General features: G+C 37.5%; 1 protein-coding gene across 1 annotated transcript in view; it reads right to left on the minus strand.

Moving 5' to 3' along the window:
* The window catches only part of PAWR (pro-apoptotic WT1 regulator), a 139,756-nt gene that overhangs the window by 52,045 nt on the left and 61,448 nt on the right, over positions 1–26,263 (minus strand). Inside the window, exon 2 of the mRNA XM_043561585.1 lies at positions 3,375–3,506. Within this exon, the coding sequence (XP_043417520.1) occupies positions 3,375–3,506 (132 nt within the window). The remainder of the gene's footprint in view (positions 1–3,374; positions 3,507–26,263) is intronic.

Below are 26,263 nucleotides of genomic sequence, written 5' to 3' on the forward strand. Positions count from 1 at the left end.
ACTTATAACATTTTTTCTTTTTTTTTTTTTTTTATTTGAGAGAGAGAGAGAGAGCACTTGAGCAGGAGAGAAGGGCAGAGGAAGGGAAGGAGGGAGAGGGAGGAGGGAGGGAGGGAGAGGGAGAGAAAGAGAATCTTAAGCAGGCTCCACACACAGCGTGGAGCCCAATGCAGGGCTTGATCCCAGGACCCTGGGATCATGACCTGAGCTGAAACCAAGAGTCGGACACTCAACCAACTGAGCCATCCAGCCACTCCCTTATAACTTTTCATTAAACTTGAGACTGTTTTAAAAGGAAAATCAATCAATAAATCAAATAAACACAGAAGAAACATAAAACTCATAAATGCCCTCCCACAAAATGCCATTGATTATATAAACTGATAAACCTTTTCTCATAAATAATTTAGTCAATATGTATCAGAAATTTTTTAAGTCCTTATAATCCTTTGTTTTTTGGCCCAATAAATTCATCTCTGGAAATCTGGACAAATAATTCAAAACACAAAAGTTTAACCTACACAGATTAAACTTCAGTATTATTTACAATAGTAAAAAAATATATATAACCACTGAGGATTTCCATTAATAAGAAATTTGTGTTAACTACTATATACATTAAAATAGAAAACTTTAGGGACACCTGGGTGGCTCAGTCATTAAGCATCTTACTTCAGCTCAGGTCATGATCTCACGGTTTGTGAGGAGTTGGAATCCCATATCAGGTGAGCTGGAGCCCCGCTTTGGGTGATCCCTGCTTCTTTCTCTCTCTCTCTGCCCCTTGCTCACTTGTGTGCTCTCTCTCTCTCTTTCTCTCTCCCCCTTCCCTCCCCTCCCTCTCTCTGCCTGCCCCTGGCTCACTTGTGCCCCCACCCCCTCTCTCTCTCTCTGAAAGAAAGAAAGAAAGCTGTATGCCACTGAAAATAATATATGAAGAGCTCTGAATAACATGAAAAAATGGCCATACTGCAAAGAACATTTTGGAAATAGCATCACAATTACAAATGCACACTCCTTTTCACCCAGAAATTCCACTGCTAGGATTTTATCCTACTGATTTACATACACATATATGCAAAGCAATATGTATTTTAAGTTTTTCACCACCACACTGGTTGTAATAGTAAAAGATTATAAATAACCTAAATAGCCATCAATAGAAATTAGAAAAATTATGGTACATCTATAACATAGAACATTCTCCATTTGCAAAAAGTAATAGGGAAGTTCTTTATGTAATACTGTGGAAGTCTCACCACAATATTAAGGGAAAAGAACAAAACAGTGGTATGTATATAGGGATATGTGTATAGACATACAGACATACATATAAAGATAAATTTGTTTACAGAGATACTGAGAGAAGTGCTGCTTATCAGCTCACACCATGTTATAACAGGGTAGGTACTTCTAGTACCTGGATACGGAGGCGCAGATAAACCTGGATCACTTCATCAGCCCTCCTGTCAGTATCTCTGACTCAAAGAGCAGTTTTGCATCTGTGTTTCCAAACTACTTCAAAATATTTTGCCTCTCTCTGCCAAAAAAAAAAAAAAAGCATTTTTATCATAACCTTGCCAATGATTAGGGAAGTTTATATTTCATTTTGTTCATCAGTAAAATGGGGAGATGTTTGTATTGCTCAGAAACTCCTTTTAAAATGATACCATAGGAGCACCTGGGTGGCTTAGTCAGTTAAGCGGACGACTTCGGCTCAGGTCATGATCTCGTGGTCCATGAGTTCAAGCCCCACGTCGGGCTCTGTGCTGACAGCTCAGAGCCTGGAGCCTGTTTCAGATTCTGTGTCTGACCCTCCCCCATTCATGCTCTGTCTCTCTCTGTCTCAAAATAAATAAACGTTAAAAAATAAAGTAAATTAAAATGATATCATAATAAAAAACTTTAAAAAAAGTCAAAACTGGAGGTGCCTAACTAGCTCAGTCAGAAGAGCATGCAACTCTTGATCTCAGGGTCGTAAGTTCAAGCCCCACAGTTAGGTGTAGAGACTACTTAAATAAATAAACTTAAAAAAAAATTTTTAAATAAAAAGTCTAAATTAAACTCTGAAAAGATGACACAGTGGCCTAGGATCTCAAAATGTCAGCAAATCAATGTAATACTAGATTATATCAAGACCAATCCCAAATTACAATTTAAACAGAGTAATCTGCTTTATACTGAGGCATTCTGACACCATCAACTCCCAATTTTCTTTGCCACAAAAACCCAAAATAACAGCTAATTTGAAACCGAGTTTAAATGTATTTGTATAATTACATAGAAGTATAGATGTTTCTGGCAATTCACACTACATATGGTATTTTGTTACTATGTTTAAATATTTGGGGCGCCTGGGTGGCTCAGTCGGTTAAGCGTCAGACTTCAGCTCAGGTCACAATCTCGCGGTCCGCGAGTTTGAGCCCCGCGTCGGGCTCTGGGGTGATGGCTCAGAGCCTGGAGCCTGCTTCCGATTCTGTGTCTGCCTCTCTCTCTGCCCCTCCCCCATTCATGCTGTGTCTCTCTCTGTCTCAAAAATAAATAAACGTTAAAAAAAATTTTTAAATATCTGACTTTGTATAAACTAGATACAACTCTTTATTTGCTACATAATTCTAATGAAATTATCAGCCTCTGGCAGAAGTGTCCACTCATACTTACTAATTCTAACTTTATTAAGAGCAAAAAGGTAATTATTTTTCCTGTTACTTTACAACAGATACTGTTTAAACCTGCTTAATGAGACAGCAGATATTCACTGATTGGGAACAAAGAACCACACAGTCAAAAAGTATTTGGATGCAAGGAAAATCAGTGGTTAAATCCATTGAAAGTACTTAAATGGAGCTGATGCAACCAAAAGGAGAAGGAAAAAATTATTAGAGTTACTTAAAATTATTGTTAAAATAGCAACTGATATCCTGGTATTTTTAAATATTCATTTGTAAAATTAAAAAATTAAACAAGAAATTTTTAGGGACACCTGGCTGAGTCGGTAAACACCTAACCTGATCTCAGAATTGTGAGTTCAGGCCTCATGTTGCGCATAGAGCTTACTTTAAAAAAACAAGCAAATTAATTAAAAAAGTAATTTACTTAAAAAATAAATTTTTAAGATAATTTTTAATTTTAATTGTTTTTTTAATGTTTACTTATCTTATAAAGAGAGAGAGACAGAGCACGAATAGGGAAGGGGCAGAGAGACACAGAATCTGAAGCAGGCTCCAGGCTCTATGCTGTCAGCACAGAGCCCAACACGGGGCTAGAACCCACAAGCCATGAGATCATGACCTGAGCCAAAGTCAGATGCTTAACCAACTGAGCCACCCAGGTGCCCCAAGATAATTTTTTTTAATTAAATTTAAATAAATACTCACTTGTAGCAGATAAGAACTGCCTGGATCTAACAAGCTGGCAGCTTCATTCTGCATCGTGTTCTGTTGTGTAATTGCATCTTCTCGTTTCCGCTCTTTCTGCCCTGCTTCATCGTCTTCATATTCGTCTAAGCACTGAAAGAAAGAATAGTTTCCATTTTATTTCCATATAATATTAACAGAATGTTGTGACAGTATGTGAAGACACATTTGATAACATTAAAGAAGTATCTGTGCATACAGCAATATGTACATTTAATTCCTGTAAACTAAATTATCTGCTTAAAATTCCAACCTCCACATTCATACCCCTGATAACTCACCTTTTCTCTAGACTCCAAATGGCAGTTACAGGGTTTGCCTAAAGGTAAGATTCATTTCTTCTTTTCTTACATTCATTCAACAAGTAAACAAATGATGTTTACCTCTTTTCAGAGAGTAACAAAAGATATAACCAAGACGTGGACTTTTTAGACCAGTGGGAAGATTGTGCGTGTGTGCATGTGTGCGTGTGTGTGACACAGGAGACTAGTATGTTCTGCCATGATCCATGAAACTACAGGAAGCTAAATGTTAACTTGCAAGCAGGGTGAGACCTCAGACCCTTCATAGTTCTTGAGAGAGGTGAGGATTCGAAAGGCATATGCTCTGATCACAAGGAACATAAATAGCTTGAGAAGTATAGACTTTCCACTACATAACACAGAAAGAAGTTACACTGCCACAATTCCCCAGAATATAAGTAAAACATGATCAAAACTGATTTGGGGGGGTAGCACATGGGTGGCTAAGTCGGTTGAGTGTCCGACTCTTGATTTCAGCTCAGGTCATGATCCCAGGGTCACAGGATTGAGCCCTGCATGAGGCTCTACGGTGAATACGGAGCCTGCTTAAGATTCTCTCTCTCTAGAGGAATCAAAATAGAGGAGAAATACAGGGATCCAAAGTTCCCTCATCCATCAAACACAGCACTATTGAGGCCAGAAGACTTGGAATTCTAGGAATCTTGGCGAAAGAAGGACAGGAACATCCCCAGGGGGCCCACAGGGACAACCTGACAGACCATAGGTGCGTTATTGCAAATTGGGAGATAAAATGGGCAGTGTAGGCGTGGAGGGGAGGGATCCCCTTCTGTGGAGAGACAAAAGGAAGAGAAAGAGAGGCTGTAGAAGTGTACTTGGACAAGAGAAAAACCACGGACCGGGGAATAGAAAAAATGGAGAAGTAATCAATTTATAACTCGATCCAGGGTTGCAGGGCTTCTACCAGACTGGGGCCGGCCACCCTGTACATACACCTGGCGGGGGATGGGAGGGTGGGCAGGAGCTAGCCCTGGGCTCAGTAGCTAAGTCAGAGGCACAGTCAGAGAGAAAAATCCTCTCCCTGAGTGCTGTGGGAAGAAGGTAGATAGCTCCAAGGACAAAAGACCCTGCAGGCACCAGCCAGTCAGAGGCCCTTTGTAGGCTGGCTGGGGGGAGTGGCACTACCCCATAACCAGGGCCTGCGGAGCAGGATCCTTTAAGACATTGGGGTTTGAATCCCAGCTGAGCACCTGGAAAGCACAGCAAACTGGAGCCGGACAGAAGAGCCCGCTCGCACGTGCACAACACTGTGAAAATGGCCTGAACAGTGTGGTCTGGGACACCTGGTCAGGGAAAGAAAGAATGGGGTGTTGCCATTTTTCTCCCCATCACCAACAAAGTGGGGCTTCAGGGAACAGGACTGCAGCCCCCAGCGGAGGCAGGACTGCCTACACCAAACCACGCCTCCCCATGCCTCATAGCTACATATGTATCGACGCAAGATTCACACTGACTGAACCAGAGGGCCCCACCTCTTGACCAGCGCAACCACTGGTTCCAAGGCACAATCAGATACCAGTCCAGCGGTTTTGCATTTTCTGATTGATTCTTGGTTAATTCTTATTTTAGATATGTAGATAGGCTTTTTTCCTCCCCTTTCTTCCTCTTAGTTCATCCCTTCCCTATTCTGAATATTCTGGTCATTGGTTTGTTTAAGTGGACGTTTTTAATCTATTCTTTTTACCCCTTTTCTGTATCTCCTTCATTTTCCTCTCTCTCTGGATTAAGTTGTATACTTTCTCTAATTCCTGCCTAGTCAATTTTTTCTTCTCTTTTCTTTTTCCCCACCCCTATCATTTCTCTCTTTATATGGCATAAGGCTTCTTCCACCACCACCACCCCTTTTTAAATTTTTTCCAGGAAAAAATTCGTTGTTACTTCAACAAACAAATCAAATCACAGCTGGTGGCAGGTCCAAACCACTATCATGAGTAGGGAGATAGAGCAACCAGTCACAACAACAAAGAGCATGCAACACACTCCAAAAATCACCTCCTAAAGGGCCAGGCCCTGGATGGTTTATGACCCTTTTTTAATATAATAGTGTTTGCAGGTGCAGGACACACAATAAGCTATTAAAACACATAAGGCACAGAAAACTAGCCAAAATGATGAAACAGAATTCTCAAAAGAAATTCCAGGAAGAAATGACAGCTAGGTAATTGCTCAAAACAGATATAAACAATATATCTGATCGATAATTTAGAATAATAGTCATAAGATTAACAGCTAGGCTTTAAAAAGTAGAGACTCTATTGCTGCAGAGATCAAGGAACTAAGAGATAGTCACAATGAACTAAGAGATGTTGTAAATGAGGTACAAAATAAACTACATGCAATGACAGCAAGGATGGAGGAAGCAGAGGGGAGAATAAGTGAAAGAGAAGATAAAATTATGGAAAATGATGAAGCCCAGAAAAAGAGAGATAAAAAAAAATACTAGACCACGGGGAGAATTAGAGAGCTAAGTGATTCAATGAAACAATAATATCCGTATCATAAGAGTTCCAGAAGAAAAAGAGAGAGAAAGGGGCAGAAGGTTTACTTGAACAAATTATAGCTCAGAACTTCCATAATCTGGGGAAGGAAGCAGACATCCAAATCCAGGAGGCACAGAACACTCCCTTCAGATTCGACAAGAATAGGTCTTCACCATGGCTATGACAGTGAAACTGGCAAAATACAAAGATAAAGAGAATTATAAAAGCAGCTAGGGACAAATGGGCCTTAACACACAAGGGTAGACACATAAGGGTAGTTCCAGACCTGTCCAGTGAAAATTGGCAGGCCAGAAGACAGTGGCAGGAAATAGTCAATGTGCTGAAGAGGAAAAATATGCAGGCAAAAATCCTTTATCCAGAAAGGCTGTCATTCAGAACACAAGGAGAGAGAAGAGACTTTCCCAAACAAAAGCTGAAGGAGTTCATGACCACTAAACCAGCCCTGCAAGAGATCCTAAGGGGGACTCTATGAGTGGAATGCTACAAAGACTACAAAGGACCAGAGACATCACAAGCATGAAACCTACAGGTAACACAATGACACTAAATCCGTATCTTTCAATAATAACTCTGAATGTAAATGAGCTAAATCCTCCAATCAAAAGACACAGGGTGTCAGAATGGATAAAAAACAATATTCATCTATATGCTGTCTACAAGAACCTCATTTTAGACCTGAGGACACCTTCAGATTGAAAGTAGGGAGATGGAGAACCATCTATCATGCTACTGGAAGTCAAAGAAGGCTGGAGTAGCCATACTTATATCAGACAAACTAGATTTTAAACTAAAGGCTGTAACAAGAGATGAAGAAGGTCATTGTATCATAATTATGTGGTCTATCCATCAAGAAGAGCTAACCATGTTTATGCTCCCAACGTGGGGCTACCCAAGTATATAAATCAGTTAACACAAACATAAGCAATCTTATTGATAAAAATACAGTAATCGCAGGGGACTTTAGTACTCCACTTACAACAATGGACAGATCATCTAAACAGAAAATCAATAAAGACACAATGGCCTTAAATGATACACTGGACCAGAAGGACTTGACAGATATATTCACAACTTTTCATCCAAAAGCAGCAGAATACACATTCTTCACAAGTGCACCTAGACCATTCACCAAGATAGATCACATACTGGGTCACAAAACAGCCCTTAATAAATATGAAACAAATGAGATCATACCATGTGTATTTTCAGATCACAATGCTATGAACTTGAAAAAAATTGGAAAGAGAAAAAAATTGGAAAGCCTCCAAATGCATGCAGGTTAAAAAACATCCTACTAAAGAATGAATGGGTCAACTAGGCAATTAAAGAAGAAATTTAAAAATACATGGAGACAAATAAAAGTGAAAACATGACAGTTGAAACCCTTTGGGATGCAGCAAAGGCAGTCATAAGAGGAAAATACATTGCAAACCAGGCCTATCTCAAGAAATAAGAAAAATCCCAAACACAAAACCCAACCTCACACCTAAAGTAACTAGAAGCAAAACAGCAAACAAACCCAAAGCCAGCAGAAGAGAAATAATAAACATTATAGCAGAAATAAACAATATAGAATCAAAAACAAAAACAACAACATGAGAACAGATCAATGAATCTAACAGCTGGTTTTTTGAAAAAATAAACAAAATTGATAAACCCCTAGCCAGACTTCTCACAATGTAGAAAAGAGAGAGAATCCAAATAGATAAAATCACGAAAGAGGAGATCTCAAACACCACCACAGAAATACACACAATTATTAGAGAATACTATAAAAAATTATATGCCAAAGAACTGTACAACCTGGAAGAAATGGACAAATTCCTAGACGACCACACACTACTAACACTCAAAGGGGAAGAAATAGAAAATTTGACCAGACCCATAACCAGCAAATAAATTGAATGAGTTATCAAAAATGTCCCAACAAATAAAAGTCCTGGGCCACATGGCTTCCCAGGGGAATTCTACCAGACACATAAAGCAGAGTTAATACATATCCTTCTCAAGATGTTCCAAAAATAGAAACAGAAGGAAAGGTTCCATACTCATTCCATGAAGCCAGTATTACCTTGATTTCCCAAACCAGACAGAGACCCCACTAAAAAGGAGAATTACAGGCCAATATCTCTGATGAATATGGGTGCAAAAATTCTCAACAAGATATTAACAAATCAAATTCAACAGCACATAAAAAGAATTGTTGACCATGATCAATTGAAGTTCATTCCTGGACTGCAGGGCTGGTTCAATATTCGTAAATCAAACAATGTCATACATCACATTAGTAGAAAAAAGGGTAAGAACCATATGATCCTGTCAACAGATGCTGAAAAAAAATCATTGGACAAAATATAGCACCCATTCTTAATAAAAACACTCAAGAAAGTCAGGATAAAAGGAACATACCTTAACATCAAAAAGGTCATATATAGAAAGTCAACAGCTAGTATCATCCTCAATGGGGAAAAACTGAGAGGATCCCCCCGAGATCAGGAACACAACAGGGATGTCCACTCTCACCACTGTTCTTTAACACAGGGTAAGAAGTTCTAGCCTCAACAATTAGACAACAGAATGAAATAAAGGCATCCAAACTGGCAGAGAAGAACTCAAACTTTCACGTTTTGCAGAAAACATGATACTCTACATGGAAAACCCAAAAGACGCCACCAAAAAGCTGCTAGAACTGATACATGAATTCAGCAAAGTCACAGATACAAAACCAGATTGATAGAGAAATCAGCTGCATTTCTATACACTGATAATGAAGCAACAGAGAGAGAAATTAAGAAATCAATCCCATTTACAACTGCACCAAGAACCATAAAATACCTAGGAATATACCTAACCAAAGATGTAAAACATAAGTATGCTGAAAACTATAGAAAAATTATGAAAGAAATTGAAGACGACACAAAGAAATGGAAAAACATTCCACGCTCATGGATTGGAAGAACAAATATTGTTAAAATGCCAATACCACCCGAATCAATCTAGACATTCAAAGCAATCCCAATCAAAATTGCACCAGCATTCTTCTCAGAGCTAGAACAAACAATCCTAAAATTTGTATGGAACTACAAAAGACCCTGAATAGCCAAAGTAATATTGAAAAAGAAAACCAAAGCTGGAGGCATCACAATCCTGGACTTCAAGCTGTATTACAAAGCTATAATCATCAAGACAATATGGTATTGGCACAAAAACAGATACAAAGACCAATGGAATAGAATAGAGAACCCAGAACTGGACTCACAAATACATAGCCAACTAATCTTTAACAAAGCAGGAAAGAATATCCACTGGAAAAAAGACAGTCTGTTTAGTAAATGGTGCTGGGAGAACTGAATCACAGCAACATGCAGAAGAATGAAACTGGACCACTTTCTTACAGCATACACAAAAATAAACTCAAAATGGATGAAAGACCTAAATGTGACACAGGAAACCACCAAAACCCTACAGAAAACAGGCAACGATTTCTTTGACCTCAGTTGCAGCAGCTTCTTGCTTCTTGAGTCTTGCCTAACTCAACACACGAAAAACAAATAATCCAGTCAAGAAATGGGCAGAAGACATAAATTGACAGTTTTCCAAAGAAGACATCCAGATGGCCAACAGACATATGAAAAGATGCTCAACATCATTCATTATTAGGGAAACACAAATCAAAACCACACTGAGATACCACCTCACACCAGTCAGAGTGGCTAAAATTAACAACTCAGGAAACAACAGAAATGGTCAGGATGTGGAGAAATGGGAACCCTCCGGCGCTGTTGGTGGGAATGCAAAATGGTGTACCCAATCTGGAAAACAGTTTGAAGGTTCTTCAAAAGATTAAAAATAGAATTACCCTATGACCCAACAATAGTACTACTAAGAATTTATCCAAAGGATACAGGAGTGCTGATTCATAGGGGCACATGTACCCCAATGTTTACAGCAGTGCTTTCAACAATAGCCAAGTTATGAAAAGAGCCCAAATGTCCAACAACTGATGAATGGATAAAGAAGATGTGGTTTAGGGGCACATGGGTGGCTCAGTCGGTTGGGTGTCTGTCTTCGGCTTAGGTCATGAACTTGCAGCCTGTGAGTTCCAGCCCTGCATCAGGCTCTGTGCTGATAGCTCAGAGCCTGGAACATGCTTTGGATTCTGTGTCTCCCTCTCTCTCAAAAATAAAGAAACACTTAAAAATAACTTAAAAAAAAAAAGATGTGATTTATGTATACAATGGAATACTAGTTGGCAATGAGAAAGAATGAAATCCTGCCATTTGCAACAACGTGGATAGAACTGGAGGTATTATGCTAAGTGAAGTAAGTCAGTCAGAGAAAGACCTATCATGTTTTCACTCATATGTTGAACTTGAGAAATGTAACAGAAGACCATGGGAGAAGGGAAAGGGGGAGAAAACAGTTTCAAACAGAGAGGGAGGCAAACCCATAAGAGACTCTTAAAGATAGAGAGGAGTGTTGATGGGGGGGGGGGGGGAGGAAAATGGGTGATGGGCATTGAGTTGGGATGAGCACTGGATGCTATATGTAAGTGATGATTCATGGGAATCTACTCCTGAAGCCAAGAACAAGCACAGTGTATACACTGTATGCTACCTAACTTGACAATAAATTATATTAAAAAAAAAATCTCTCTCTCTCTAGGAATGCCTAGGTGGCTCAGTCGCTTAAGTATCCAACTTCCACTCAGGTCATTATCTCGCAACTTCCACTCAGGTCATTATCTCGCGGTTCATGAGTTGGAGCCCCATATCGGGATCTGTGCTGACAGCTCAGAGTCTGAAGCCTGCTTCACATTCTGTGTCTCCCTCTCTGCCCCTTCCCCACTCACACTCTTTCTCTCTCTCTAAAATAAATAAATGTCAAAAAAAATTTTTTTGAAGATTCTCTAACAAACAAATAAAAGAAACTTATTTTGGGAACAGAACCTGTATACAGCTGTTCAAAGTGGAAATTAACAGGGGTCAAAAGTGGAGTAGACAACAATGTAGGCAATTCGATCCTATGAAAAATAATGTATCCTAGCAGGGCAACAGAAACAACAAAAGAAATCTTGTAAAGGGTACCCAGGTTGAAGAAATTAGTCCTGATTAGAAAAATAATCTCTCTTAGAACTCTCTAAAAAACTTTTTCAGACCAATAGATAGTGTCATGTTTAATGGCAAAATATCCACAAAATTTAAAAGCAAAATCAGACTTAAAACATTCATATTCATTCCACTATCAAGATAGCTGTTAACATCACTCTGGGAGTGCTATCTGATTAAACTAGGTAATAAACAATTTCAACTTTAGAAAGAAAGCAAAATCCCTTTACCTCAGATCATATAATTTCATTGAGATAATACATAAAAATATTTTAGAATTATTAGAGCTTGTTACGATGGTTTTTATGTAAGTATGAAAAAACAGCTTCCCAAAGTAACATCAATAGTCAGATTGTATAATTTTATAATAAGTATAAAAAACAATAACCTTTATGAAACAGAACTATAAAACTTTGCTGAGAAATATAAACTAAAACCTATTCTTAAATGGAGAAAAACCTAATATTGTGAAGATATCAATAATCTGAAAATCAATTTGTAAGTTGAATAAAAATTCCAATCAATATCTTAAGGGAATTTATTTGGAAAGTAGAGTGGGTCATCTGTATAAATACATGATGCATCTAGAAAACTTACTTTTCTGAAAAGAGTTATGACAGAACATTCACTCGTTAACATTAAAATGTATAAATTCACAATAATAACTGTACAATTGAGGCCCTTAGGAAAAAAGAATACAGTAAAAGATCAATCATTTAATGCAGAGTGCGGGCTGACAAGCAAAAGAATAAGATCTGGGAAAAATAAAGAGTGGTCTTATCTCTAGCCTTCTACTCTAGGAAAGCAAACATCACTCATTCTCCAGTACCTGGACTGCAAAAATGCCTTACCATAAGATCGAATGTCAGTCACACAAAGCTAGAACTCTTATATCCTAGAGTAGCATAGATAGAAAGTAAAAGTTGAAGCAAGTAGCCATGAACTCCCTGGGCACAGGGATAATATTTTATTTCTCCTTGTTTTCATTTGCTGAGATCCAGTCTCTCGATACTAACCACCTTCCCTCCTTCCACTACATCAATAAATGTAGACTCCCTTGCTAGCCAATTAAAAAGAAGAAAAAAATTCAGCAAATGTTAAATGAATGAATGAGTTAACAAGATGAGACAAATTAGGGGGATGGGCAATGGTACCCCAACTTAAAACAGCATTTCTCATGGCAATGCTGTCACCTACTGACCCGGGAACCTACTCATCACACATACTATCTCTGTGGACAGTGTGTGCATCTTACATTCTAGGCAGCTTCTAGAAAAGTGATTACTTGATGAATCACAACTTCCCTCCAAGGTTCTTCTGGCAACAAGCATCCTAAAAATTCTTTAAGCTATCTTACATAACTGGGATAAATACACCTGGAGGAACACTTTGCTAGAAATGGTGAGAAATAAGAATGAAAGTAAAAAAGAACTGAGTTAATGGACCAAGGTGGGTTAAGACATTTTCTACTTCTATTTCTTGCAAACATTAGTATTTCTCAAAGTGCACAGCCAACTGATATCCTTAAGAGAGACAGAATTATGTTTTAAGATTTTTTATTTTTAAGTATTCTCTACATCCAACATGGGGCTCAAACTCACAACCCCAAGATCAAGAGTCATATGCTCCATCTACTGAGCCAGCCAGGTATCCTGACAGTTATTTTTTTTTTTATCTGAAATGTTTTTTTTTTCTTCTTTTTTTTATTGTTTTCTTAAATCTAAATCCAAGTTAGTTAACATATACTATAATAATGACTTCAGGAATAGAATTTAGTGATTCACGGGGCGCCTGGGTGGCGCAGTCGGTTAAGCGTCCAACTTCAGCCAGGTCACGATCTCGCGGTCCGTGAGTTCGAGCCCCGCGTCAGGCTCTGGGCTGATGGCTCAGAGCCTAGAGCCTGTTTCTGATTCTGTGTCTCCCTCTCTCTCTGCCCCTCCCCCGTTCATGCTCTGTCTCTCTCTGTCCCAAAAATAAATAAACGTTGAAAAAAAAATTAAAAAAAAAGAATTTAGTGATTCACTGCTTACATATAACACCCAGTGCTCATCCCAACAAGTGTCCTCCTTAACGCCCCTCAACCATTTAGCTCTTCCCCACCCAACACCCCTCCAACAACCCTCAGTTTGTTCTCTGTATTCAAGAGTGTCTTATGGTTTGTCTCCTTTGTTTTTACATTGTTTTTCTTCCCTTCCTTACGTTCATCTGTTTTTTATCTACAGTTTTCAGTGTACAGATTTTTCACCTCTTTGGTTAGGTTTATTCCTAGGTATTTTATGGTTTTGAGTGCAATTGTAAATGGAATCGAGTCCTTGATTTCTCTTTCTGCTGCTTCATAACTGGTGTATAGAAATGCAATGAATTTCTGTGCATTTATTTTATATCCTGCGACATTGCTGAATTCATGTATCAGTTCTAGCAGTCTTTTGGATCTTCCACATACAGCATCACTTCATTTGTGAAGAGTGAAAGTTTGACTTCCTCCTTGCCGATCTGGATGACTTTTATTTCTTTGTGTTGTCTGATTGCTGAGGCTAGGACTTCCAACACTATGTTGGGTAACAGTGGTGAGAGTGGACATCCTTGTTGTATTCCTGACCTTAGGGGAAAGCACTCAGTTTTTCCCCATTGAGGATATTAGTGGCAGGTCTTTCATGATCTTGAGGTATGATGTTTCTATATCTACTTTCTTGAGGGTTTTTATCAAGAAAGGATGCTGTATTTTGTCAAACGCTTTTTCAGCATCTATTGAGAGGATCATGTGGTTCTTATCCTTCTTTTATAATGTGATGCATCACATTGATTGATTTGTAGATACTGAACAAGCCCTGTATCCCAAGAATAAATCCCACTTGATCATGGTGAATAATTCTTTTAATGTATTGTTGAATCTGGTTGGCTAGTATCTTGTTGAGAATTTTTGCATTCATGTTCATCAGGGAAACTGCTGTGTAGTTCTCCTTTTTAGTCGGGTCTTTGTCTGGTTTTGGAATCAAAGTAATGCTGGCCTCATAGAATGAGTTTGGAAGTTTTCTCTCCATTTCTATTTTTTGGAATGGCTTCAAAAGAACAGGAGTTAACTCTTCTTTAAATGTTTGGTAGAATTCCCCTGGAAAGCCATCTGGCCCTGGACTCTTGTTTGTTGGGAGATTTTTGATTACTGATTCAATTTCTTTATTGGTTATGCATCTGTTCAAATCTTCTATTTCTTCCTGTTTCAGTTTTAGTAGTTTATATGTTTCTAGAAATTTGTCCATTTCATTCAGATTGCCCAATTTGCTGGCATATAATTGCTCATAATATTCTCTTATTATTGTTAGCATTTCGCAGTTTGGTTGTGCTCTCTCCTCTTTAATTCATGATTTTATTTGGGCCCTTTCCCTTTTTCTTTTTGATCAGTCTCGCTAGGGGGTGTATCAATTTTGTTATTTTTTTCAAAGAACCAGCTCCTGGTCATTGATCTGTTCTACTGGTTTTTTGATTTCACTATCACTGATTTCTGCTCTAATCTTTATTATTTCCCTTTTTCTGCTGGTTTTGGACTTTATTTTCTGTTCTTTTTCCAGCTCTTTTAGGTGTAAGGCTGGGTTGTGTATTTGAGACCTTTCTTCCTTCTTTAGGAAGGCCTGGATTGCTATTTTCTTCCCTCTTATGACTGCCTTTGCTGCATCTCAAATGCCACTACAACAAGGATGGACAAAGCAGAGCAGTGAATCTGCGATATAGAAGACAAAATTTTGGATAATAATGAAGCAGAAAAACAGGTAAACAAAGGCAATAAGATCACAATACAAGACTTAGAGAAATCAATGACTTATTAAAAAAGAATAACATCCAAATCATAGCAGTCCCAGAAGATGAAGAGAGAGAAGAAGGGCAGAAGGTTTATGTGAGCAAATTATAGTGGAAAACTTTCCTAATTTGGGGAAGGACACAGACATCAAAATCCAAGAAGCACAGAGAACTACCATTAGATTCAACAAAAACTGACCATCACCAAGGCACATCATAATCAAATTCATAAAATACACAGACAAGGAAAGAATTATGAAAGCAGCAAAGGAAAAAAAAAGTCCCTAACCTATAAGGGAAGACAAATCTGGTTTGCAGCAGACCTATCCACAGAAATTTGGCAGGCCAGAAAGGAGTGGCAGGATATATACAATGTGTTGAACTGGAAAAATATGCAGCCAAGAATTATTCATTCAGCAAGGCTGTCATTCAAAATAGAAGGAGAAAGAGGTTCCCAAACAAAAACTAAAGGAGTTCGTGACCATTAAACCAGCCCCACAAGAAGTTCTAAGAGGGACCCTTTGAGTGGATGAAACACAAAACAAAACAAAAAAGACCAAAAGAAACAAAGACTAGAAAGGACCAGAGAATATCACCAGAAACACCAACTTTACAGGCAACACAATGCCACTAAGTTTATATCTTTCAGTACTCACTCTAAATGTCAATGGATTAAATGTTCCAATCAAAAGACATAGGGTATCAGAATGTATACTAAAACAGGATCCATCTATATGCTGGTTACTAGAGACCCATTTTAGACCTAAAGACACCTGCAGATTGAAAGTAAGGGGAGGAAGAACTGTCTACCATGCTAGTGGTTGCCAAAAGAAAGCTGTAGTAGCCATACTCCTATCAGACAAACTAAATTTTAAAATAAAGACTGTAACAAGAGATAAAGAAGGGCATTACATCATAATTAAGGGGTTTATCCACCAAGATCTAACAACTGTAAATATTTATGCCCCCAATGTGAAAGCACCCAAATATATAAATCAATCACAAACATAAAAGAAACTCATTGATAATAATACCATAATAGTAGGGGACCTTCAACACCCCACTTACAACAATGGACAGATCATGTAAGCAGAAAACCAACAAGGAAACAATGGCTTTGAATGACACACTGGACCGGATGGACTTAACAGGTATGTTCAGAACATTTCATCCTAATGCAGCAGAATACACATTCTTCTTGAGTACACATTTAACATTCATTATCTAGAATAGATCGCAGACTGCGACACAAATCAGACCTCAACAAGATCAAGATCATACCCTGCATATTTTCAGACCACAACACTATGAAACTCGAAATTAACCACAAGAAAAAATTCAGGAAGACCATGAATACTTGGAGATTAAAGAACATCCTAAAAGAACGGGTTAACCAATAAATTAAGGAGGAAATTAAAATGTACATGGAAGACAATGAATATGAAAACACAACAGCCCAACAGTTACATAAAAAAATTTTGTTTAAGTTTACTTATTTTTGAGAGAGAGAGAGAGAGAGAGAGAGAGAGAGGGAGGAAGAGAGAAAGAACAAGCCGAGGAGGGACAGAGAAAGGGAGAAAGAGAATCTCAAAGAGGCTCTGCACTGTCAGCGCAGAACCCATGCAGGGCTCAAGCTCACAAATTGCAAGATCAGGACCTGAGCCGAAATCAACAGTCAGACACTTAACCAAATAGGCTGCCCAGGCACCCCTCCCCCCAACAGTAATTTTTAAATAAGTACTAGCAAAAGAGAACCAAAAAGAACCGTAAACATTTTTTAAAGTTTCTTTCTACTAAGTACAAGCTTTTTATCTGAGAGAAAAAGAGAAGAAGAAAAAGACACTGATTTTATATTATATTTATACCAATACTGTGGAACTGAATTCCTTATCTCTCTTCCCAGCTCTCATTTCTAGATGAATGTAATCATGTAAACATTACTCTCTCCTTTTACACAGATTACAAAAGAGAAATGCATTAGAACTAGGTTAACAATTATTTTAAATTGAAACCAAAAAAGTCAAATTTTATGAAATGACAGTTTGAAACACAAATAATAAGCATCACTGATTGTCATCAAGTTCTTTGCTTTTCCCAAAGCTGCATTTTATAGCACTAATATTTCAGCAAGTAAAACCCCTGAGCAAAACAAAGATATGATTTTCATTCCTAACAACACATTACTAACTTTAAAATTCTATATATGTCCTAAAAAATTATTCAGATTATCGCTACAAATCTGACAAAAGTAACCAAGTAAAAAGGAAATCAGGATTTTTTTTATTGTTTATATTTTAGAGAGAAAGAAAGAGAGAGAGTACGTGCAAGTGTGCACATGGGTGAGGGGCAGAAAGAAAGGGAGACAGAGAATCCTAAGCAGACTCTGTACTTTAATCAGAATGATTAAAATTAAAGACTGATAATATCAAGCATTACTGAGGATTTCAAACATCCTAGGAATAGGAATAGGAATATCTCCTATCACTGGTAAAAATTAAACACAGAAAACAGTTTGACAATTTCTTATAAACTTAAACATACATTTACCATATGACCCAGCAATTCTAGTTATTTACCAAGAGGAATAAAAACATGTTCACTCAAAACGTGCACAAAAACTTGTATGAAAAATAATCAACTTTTTTCATAATAGCCAAAAATTACAAATAGTTCAAAAGTCTACCAACTAGTAAACAGATAAATAGTAGTATAGCCATATAGCAGAAAACTAACTCAGTAACAAAATGAATGGAATCTCAAAAGCATGATGCTAAGTGAAAGATACCAGAAAATGAAGACTATATACTGTATGATTCCATGTATATAAAATTCCAGAGAAAGCAAAATCATAATGACAGAAAACAGATCAGTGGTTGCCAGGAGCTGGGTGTGAGAAGAAGGAGCAGATGAGAAAGGGGCAGAAGGAGTGATGGAAATGTTCTATATGATTCTCATGATGGTTTACTCAGATCTGTACATTTGTCAAAATTCATCAAATTGTATTCTTAAAACAGTAGCATATTATTATATATAAATGACAAATAAATATAACATTAAAAACACAGTGGAGATATTGAACAAATGAAATGAGTTTAAAAAACAAAGACTGAACCTTTTATCTGATTAAGCTTCTAGATCCAACTACTAATTACAGAAAATAGAGGGGGGACATAAACTCTCATCAGATAACCACCATGGAGATGCAATCATGAAATCCAAACTATAGGAAACTCTAAGCAGAAGTCAGAAAACTGTGAAAAAATAAGGCAATATTTTAGTCTTCTAGGGCTACATAAGATCTGTTACCTTTATTTTTTTTAACAATCCTTTAAAAACACAAAACCATTCTTAGCTCTCCATCATACAGAAACAAGCCTCTACTGATCTCTGCTATAAAAGACAAACAGCCAGTCTCTACAACTAATAAACTGCCAGGAGAAGGGAAAAGAGAAAACAAAGACCAATAAATTTGAAACTCAAAGGACATATGAACTAATACCAATATACCGACCTACTCTATGTCCTTATTAAAGGAAACTTTTTAAAATTATCATTTAAGAGACTGTTTGAACAATGCATATATGGTAAAAGTAAGTCTCAGGAGTTTCATGAGATTAAGGATCTATTTTTAACCTTTTCAGGTGCAGTGATATTTTCTTTTGTTTAAAAAAAAAAAAAAAGATTCCAGGGGACCTGGGTGGCTCAGTGGGTTAAGCATCTGACTCTTGGTTTCGGCTCAGGTCCTGATCTATCTCACAGTTCGAGGCCCCTCATCTCCCATCAGGCTCTGCACTGACAACATGAAGCCTGCTTGGGATTCTCTCTCTCTCTGCTCCTTCCTCCCTCCCTCTCTCTCTCTCTCTCTCAAAATAAACAAATTAAACTTAAATTTAAAAAGAAAATTACAGGGCGCCTGAGTGGCTCAGTCGGTTAAGCGGCCGACTTCGGCTCAGGTCATGATCTCACAGTCCGTGAGTTCGAGCCCCGTGTCGGGCTCTGTGGCTGACAGCTCAGAGCCTGGAGCCTGTTTCGGATTCTGTGTTTCCCTCTCTCTGACCCTCCCCCATTCATGCTCTGTCTCAAAAACAAATAAACATTTAAAAAAAAATTTTTTTTAAAGAAAATTACAAGATAGGAACTCAGAATTTGGAATCATAAAGACCTAGATTCAAATCCCAAGTCTGTCACTTAAAATAGTAATAGTTTCTACTATTGACTATTTTCTAGGTGTGCAGGGCACTGTTAAGCACTAACATGTAATATTTCATAAATTCTCACAAAAACCTTAGGAAGGTGTGTACTATTTTACAGAAGAGGAATGTGAGGATCAGAATTACATAACAGGCTTAAAAACACAAAGCTGTTGAGGGGTCAGTTGGAACTCTGACCAAGAATAACCTATTCATCAGTCATAAAATTCACTTAGCACCTCACAACCAGAATTTTCATTAAGAAAAAGAACAGAACAGAAAATATCAGAGAACACATTTTTAATGAAGCTTTTGTTTCAGACTGTCTATGAATACACTGGCTCACTTAGTATAAGTATATAGTACAGAATTAGAGGTGCAGGGAAAAAAGAGCGGCTATGAGTTGACGATAGCCGTAGCTGGATGACAGCTGTAGAAGGGTTTATCTACCCTGTAGTTGTGTGTGTGTGTGTGTGTGTGTGTGTGTGTGTGTGTGTGTGTGTTAATTTTTAATTTTAAAGGGACTTTCTGGAGGAATTCTATCAGGTCGCATTCCCACATCTACTTCAGTCACTGAAACAGACCAAGCTTCCCCCAGGTCTCATCCAGCACTGTACAGACTCTCATTCCCATCTTGCTTTGTACATTCCATAATCTAAGTCAATCATGTATTCCTCCTCTCCTTCCTAATCATTACACTGTATCCTCTGAATTCCTGTAGATTCATGAACTGCTCTCCTCAGCTGCAGAATGAAATCTAGCTGGCTCTCAGTAAAAGCCCTTCCCCCTATAGCTGTCTCAACTTAAAGCTATTTGTTTTTTAATTTCTCTCATACCTTCAGTCCTGGTGGTAGGGTTAGTGCTTTCTCTGACCACCATTCTGGAGCAAGTCTCTCCTTTGACCATGAAGCTCTATCTAGCCCAGTGATTCTCATTTAGTCAATATCACTCCCTACAAGGCCTGGAATTTTGTGAAGACATTTTTGGTCGTATTGATGACTAAGGGAAGCTACTGGTTTGTGGATCAGGAGCATGGAATGAATATCTTGCAATGTGAAAAGTTAGTCCAAGAAAAAACTGACCTACATCCCATTCAACTACAGAATGTAATACTGAACAGTCATGAAGGTGAAAAATCTATAATGATCTAGGCTTAAACATATTTTACCTCTAAAAAACAATGGGGGGGGGGTATGCCAGGTTTTAAAATATACATAGATTTTTCCAGGAAAACAACTATACCTTGTAAATGGTATTTTGCTAGTAACCTTATGAAAAAATTGCTTGACATTTCAGAAAATATCACTAACAGCAAAACTATTCATGCTACTTGAGTCATTAATAAAGCACACTTTTATCAGTCCAAAAGAAAGTTTGAAAGCCACAGTACTGTTTTTATAGCTCTAAGTCTCTGCTTGAGGCAATAGACTGCACTATCACAATAGCAGCATTACAACAGGGTATCACACTTTTATAACAAAATATGGCATATACAGAATGTATTCAATGTTTGCTGAACTAAATGGGTGCACAGTGGAAAGACAAGACTAGACTGAACCAAATTACAAAAGACACTGAGACTAAAAAATTGAGGCTTAAAGTCTAAAATACAAAGTGACCCGCCAATCATCATTTAATTTCTTAAACAAATGAGAGGTATACTAGTTTTGAAAGACTAACCTTAGAGTGATATATATGCAAATAAACCTGAGCTGGGAATCTTAAGGCAGTAATTTCCCACTACTAAAATTTGTTACCACAGATCAAAGGTTTTTTGGTTTTCCTTTTTTTTTTTTTCCTTCAGTTCAAAGTCTTCCCTTTTATTAAAGTCCAAGTTACCACTACATGGTTTGGTATTCAATAAAGGAAAACGTGTTCAAATAAGGTAAAACTTTATCATCAGTATCTCCAGGTGATTGTTTACACTCAAGTAGCATCGTGAGCATTGCTGAGAAGCCCATCCGTGAGGTTTACACTTTGCCTAATTCCTCTGGAGTGGAGATTCCCAGTTCATTTAAAGTTAGCCTAACTAACTGTGTCTGGATGACACAGAGGTAGATTTCCTTACGAGGTCCTGCTTTGTCCTTAACAATCTGCAGGATGCAAACTGCAATAGCAAAAATTTAACCACCTGCACGTCAGCAAAGCAGTATCAGTGACTTTGGGTTCTGGAACCAGATCACAGCCAACAAGCATGTTCATCCCTTTACAAAATTCCCAGGCATCAATATCCGGCTTGATGAAGTATGTCACCAGCAAGCATCAAACTCCTTATCTGTCCCCTGTGACCCACGGGAGTAGCAGCTAAGGCAGCAAGGCCAGAGGACCAGGGGGCCCAGGGGCCCAGGGGCCCACGGCAGGGTACAGGAGGCCTCCTGGGCTGGGAAGGGCACCGACCCTAATGATGACAGCATACAGTCCAAGCCAAAAGTTTTTAATGTATCAAAAATTTAGTAAAAAAAATTTTTTTTTAATTTATAAAGGGGTGCCTGGATGGCCTAGTCAGTTGAGCATCCGACTTTGGCTCAGGTCTTGATCTTGAGGTTCATGGGTTCGAGCCCTACATCAGGCTCTGTGCTGACAGTTCGGAGCCTGGAGCCTGCTTCACATTCTGTGTCTCCCTCTCTCTCTGCCCCTCCCCCACTTGCCCTCTGTGTCTCTCTCTCTCAAAAGTAAACATTAAAAGAATTTTTTAATAAAAATTTAATAAGTTGATAGAATGAAATAACTAAAATGGATCCATTTCATGGATTAATAAAAATTTTATTAATGTATTTTTAAATGCTTCCAATATATGGAAAACAGCATATTCCAAAGAACTTTTAACTTACATTAATAAAAATCCTTGGACGGTTGGTAGGGTATACCTAAGCACAACAGATAATCATCATTCACAACTATTACTTATCTAGAACTATGCATACCAAAGCAAAATACAATTAAAATTTTTTTTGATTCAAACATATTAAAATTTGTTAAAATTAATTTTTGATAAAATCAATGCTTAAGCCAAATTTTCAGACTTTGATATTTTGACAGAATAAATTGTGTGGTATACTATCTAGTTCTTGGAAGAGTTCAGCTGCATACTGCTTCACATTCCTTTCTTTTTTTTCACATCTGTTCTCTTTCAAAAGCGATGAGTCTTACAAAGAATGAAACAATTCATCTCCAAACAATATTGAATAGTTCACAAAAATCCATTAAAAAATGCTAGTTCCTTTAATTTTCAGAATCCCTCCCCCCAAATTTTACTATTCTCTTCTATCCAAATGCTGAAGTGTATATAACATGTGCTTATCTAATCTTAATATGAAGAATCTACATAAATTCCTTAGGTGTTCTGGTTTTTCAATGAATTTTTGCTAAGTATAAATACTTCTCTACAAAGCTCTAACACTAGGGAATAGGGCAACATTCTCTTCATATGAATTAGAATGAGAAAAAAAATACAACAGAACTAAAATGAAATGTAAATTTTAAACAGCCAAGTAAATTTAACTATATGCATTACAATAAATCATACAAATGTGGCTCTAAAAGCATTCCAATTGTCCTTTGCATTTAAAAGAAAATCAAGTAAGGGGCACCTGGGTGGCTCAGTAGGTTAAGCATTGGACTTCTGATTTTGGCTCAGGTCATGATCTCAAAGTTCCATGGGTTCAAGCCCCACATCAGGCTCTGTGCTGACAGTGCAGCACCTGCTTGGGATCCTGTCTCCCTCTCTCTCTGCCCTTCCCCTGCTCATGGTCTCTGTCTGTCTCTCTCTCTCAAAAATAAATAAACTTAAAAAAAATCTTATAAAAGAAAATCAGGTAAGCAATCCTAGCATAGCTCTTAAGGAAAAGAAAGAAAAGCTATATAACTCCATGAGAATGAAAAAAGTTTCTACTTAGCATCACACAATTACAAACCGTGAATATGGATAAGTGCTGTAGGTTCCAAGATGAAAGTTACTATATCCATGAAAGGCATTAGGAAAGTTGAGATTTTCTTCAATAAGACCATGTCAATCCTATCAGTACTGCTGCTGCTTTATCTGCCTCCCTCTCTGGTAAAACCCCTTTTCATCCTCCATTAGTCCTTTACCTAGCCAATACCAGTTTGTCATCACTCAACATCTGCCTAGCTACTCCTTACCTTCACTCCCTGCTCCTAAGCCAAGAGGTTTATTTTGAAATGGTCAAACAAAAGAAACTTCCCAACATGACAAAAAGAAAACTGAAATAAGATCAAATTAATAAGCATCTCTACATGAAAAGAACTGAGCAAAATGAACAAATGATCTCTCCTCTCATCAGGTGACTGAAAAAGCGACACAGATCTATAACACAATGATTAAAAACTGCTGCTGCTGCTACTACTACTACTACTACTACTACTACTACTACTACACAGCCCTAGCCAGAACGTATGGGAAATAAATGGAGTAAATTAAAATGTATGAAATTTCCAAAACTAATTGTTAAACAATAATTTGATAACTGAATTAGTTATGCTTTCTAACAACTTGATAACATCTAATAGAAGTGTTCTGACTTCATGGATTTCAGAGCTCAGTTTACAAAAAAGTTGGCATTTTAAACAAAAAAGAAATCTTATTTGCAAAGAATCTGAGAATGTAACACTCCAGAAACAGGAAATGCAATCAGATTTTCATTCCGACACAGTTTTAAAGCACCTTCCCCACCATTAAAATCTACACCAATACTATCACATATTGCTCAGCCACAGTCTGATCCAACCACACTATCTGGTGCTGGTATCACATCAGACCTCAGGGCTAAGCAGTGTTAAATTCTCTAAACAGCAATATTCATGATTAGAGAGGCAGCAATCTCACTTTCAGCCATTTCAATATTAATTTTTTTAATTTTTTTAACATTTATTCATTTTTGAGAGATAGAAAGAGCACAAGTGGGGAAAGGGCAGGGAGACAGGGAGACACAGAATCCGAAGCAGGCTCCAGGCTCTGAGCTGTCAGCATGGAGCCCAACACCAGGTTCAAACTCACAGACTGTGAGATCATGACCTGAGCTGAAGTCAGATGCCCAACTGAGCCACCCAGGCACCCCTCAACTAATATTAATAATTTTAAAACTGTAGTTGAGTACTTTTATTTAAACAGAAAATTACATCTTTCCTAATTACAAAATTACTTAATATACATTACCAAATGTATATTTTAAAATACACTTTTAAAATAGAAAAAAGAAGGAAGCATAAAAAAAATCATCCTTAATCTTAACTGTTATCGTTTTGATACAAATTCTTCTACTAGAACTTTTTTTTTAAATCCAGGTAATTATAGGCATAGTGCTGATACCTAATTGTGCCATCTCTTCATTTGCAACAAAAATTTTAGTAGCTGCACATTATGATATGACATGAATACAGCATGATCTGTTTAAGCATATATGATTGTGGGTCATATAAGCTAAATAGTCTTTCATATAAATTCTAGTGTACATCTCTAACTTTCAAGGCTTTTTAAACACGCTGCCAAGTCTTCTGCCAAGAAGGCTGTCTTATCCTTATATTTTTAACTCTTTCCAAGCATCGTAGGCAATTAATGGTTTGACTGAACCCTAGTCAGAAGAATGAACATGTTATCTTTATTGACTTTATATATTTCCTTATGTATCTTTATTTTCCTCACTGATCTCCTCTTTCAATTAAAAAAATTTTTTTAATGTTTATTTATTTTTGAGAGAGAAAGAGAGAGACAGAGAGACAGAGTATGAGTGGGGAAGGGGCAGAGAGAGGGAAACACAGAATCCAAAGCAGATTCTAGGTTCTGAGCTGTCAGCAGAGAGCCCAACATGGGGCTCGAACTCACAAACCATGACATCGTGACCTGAGCCAAAGTGGGCTGCTCAACCGACTGAACCACCCAGGCACCCCTCCTCTTCTAATTTCTATATTAGTTCATTCATTTCCCTAGTATTTCTAAAAACTCTTAATATAATAAGATGGTAACCTTTGTCTATCATATAGTCAGGTTTTTTTCTAGCTCACCTTTTAATTCTGTTTAAGTTTTCCTTTTGAAATTTTCTCCCTGTGCTTTTATGTTAAGAAAATGTTTTCCCATTCTGAAAACACATACACTTTCTAATTCTTGCAATCTCAGTATTAATTTTTGAACTCAGCTCACATTTAATTTGTCATATAGTGAGGCTGGAGACTTTTTTTTTTAATGTAACAAGCAACTGTTATAGCCATACACATGGAATAATCCAGAACTGTAACAATGGCAATGGGTTGTATGAGTAATGGCTCCTGGAGGAATTTAGCAATGCCCTCCAAATTTTATACTCAGAGGCTCTAAACAACCCATCTCCTCACCATGGATTCAAAAAGCTACCTTTGTTTCAAACTTTTATATGTGGGTATGTTTTTAACTTTCTATTATGTTCCACTGATCTGTGTTAATATCCAAACGATATTACTTTTATCATTATAGGTTAATAGCATCTAATAATATATAGCAGATCTCTTTATTATTATTCATTTTTAAAACTCTCTTGGCCATTCGCAGCCAGTGTATTCTAGAATAATCATTTCAACACATTTGAATTAGGTATAAATTATTTGCAGAAAACTACTGACAACATTTATTAGCTCCATGACCTTACAAAATGGGGACAAGAGCAGTGCCCATATTATAGCGTTGTTGCTATACAGGCTGGCAGTAAGTTAAAACCAAGGAAATGAAAGTAGATATGGACAATGGCAATAGACTCTGACTGGACTGGGAGAGCCAAAAGCAGTCAAGCAGCATTAACAAGATGACTCTTAGTTGTTTAGCTCACAGTGTCATTCATGTACACAGAAAATTTTAAAGGGAAATGATGAAGGGGTTTGGTGTTAAGCATCTGAAATATTTGTGGGATATATAAGAGGAAAGGAAAGACCAAGGTACAGATCAAAGGCTAAACC

Source organism: Prionailurus bengalensis, chromosome B4 (genome assembly GCF_016509475.1).
Source record: "Prionailurus bengalensis isolate Pbe53 chromosome B4, Fcat_Pben_1.1_paternal_pri, whole genome shotgun sequence".
Taxonomy (NCBI): domain Eukaryota; kingdom Metazoa; phylum Chordata; class Mammalia; order Carnivora; family Felidae; genus Prionailurus; species Prionailurus bengalensis.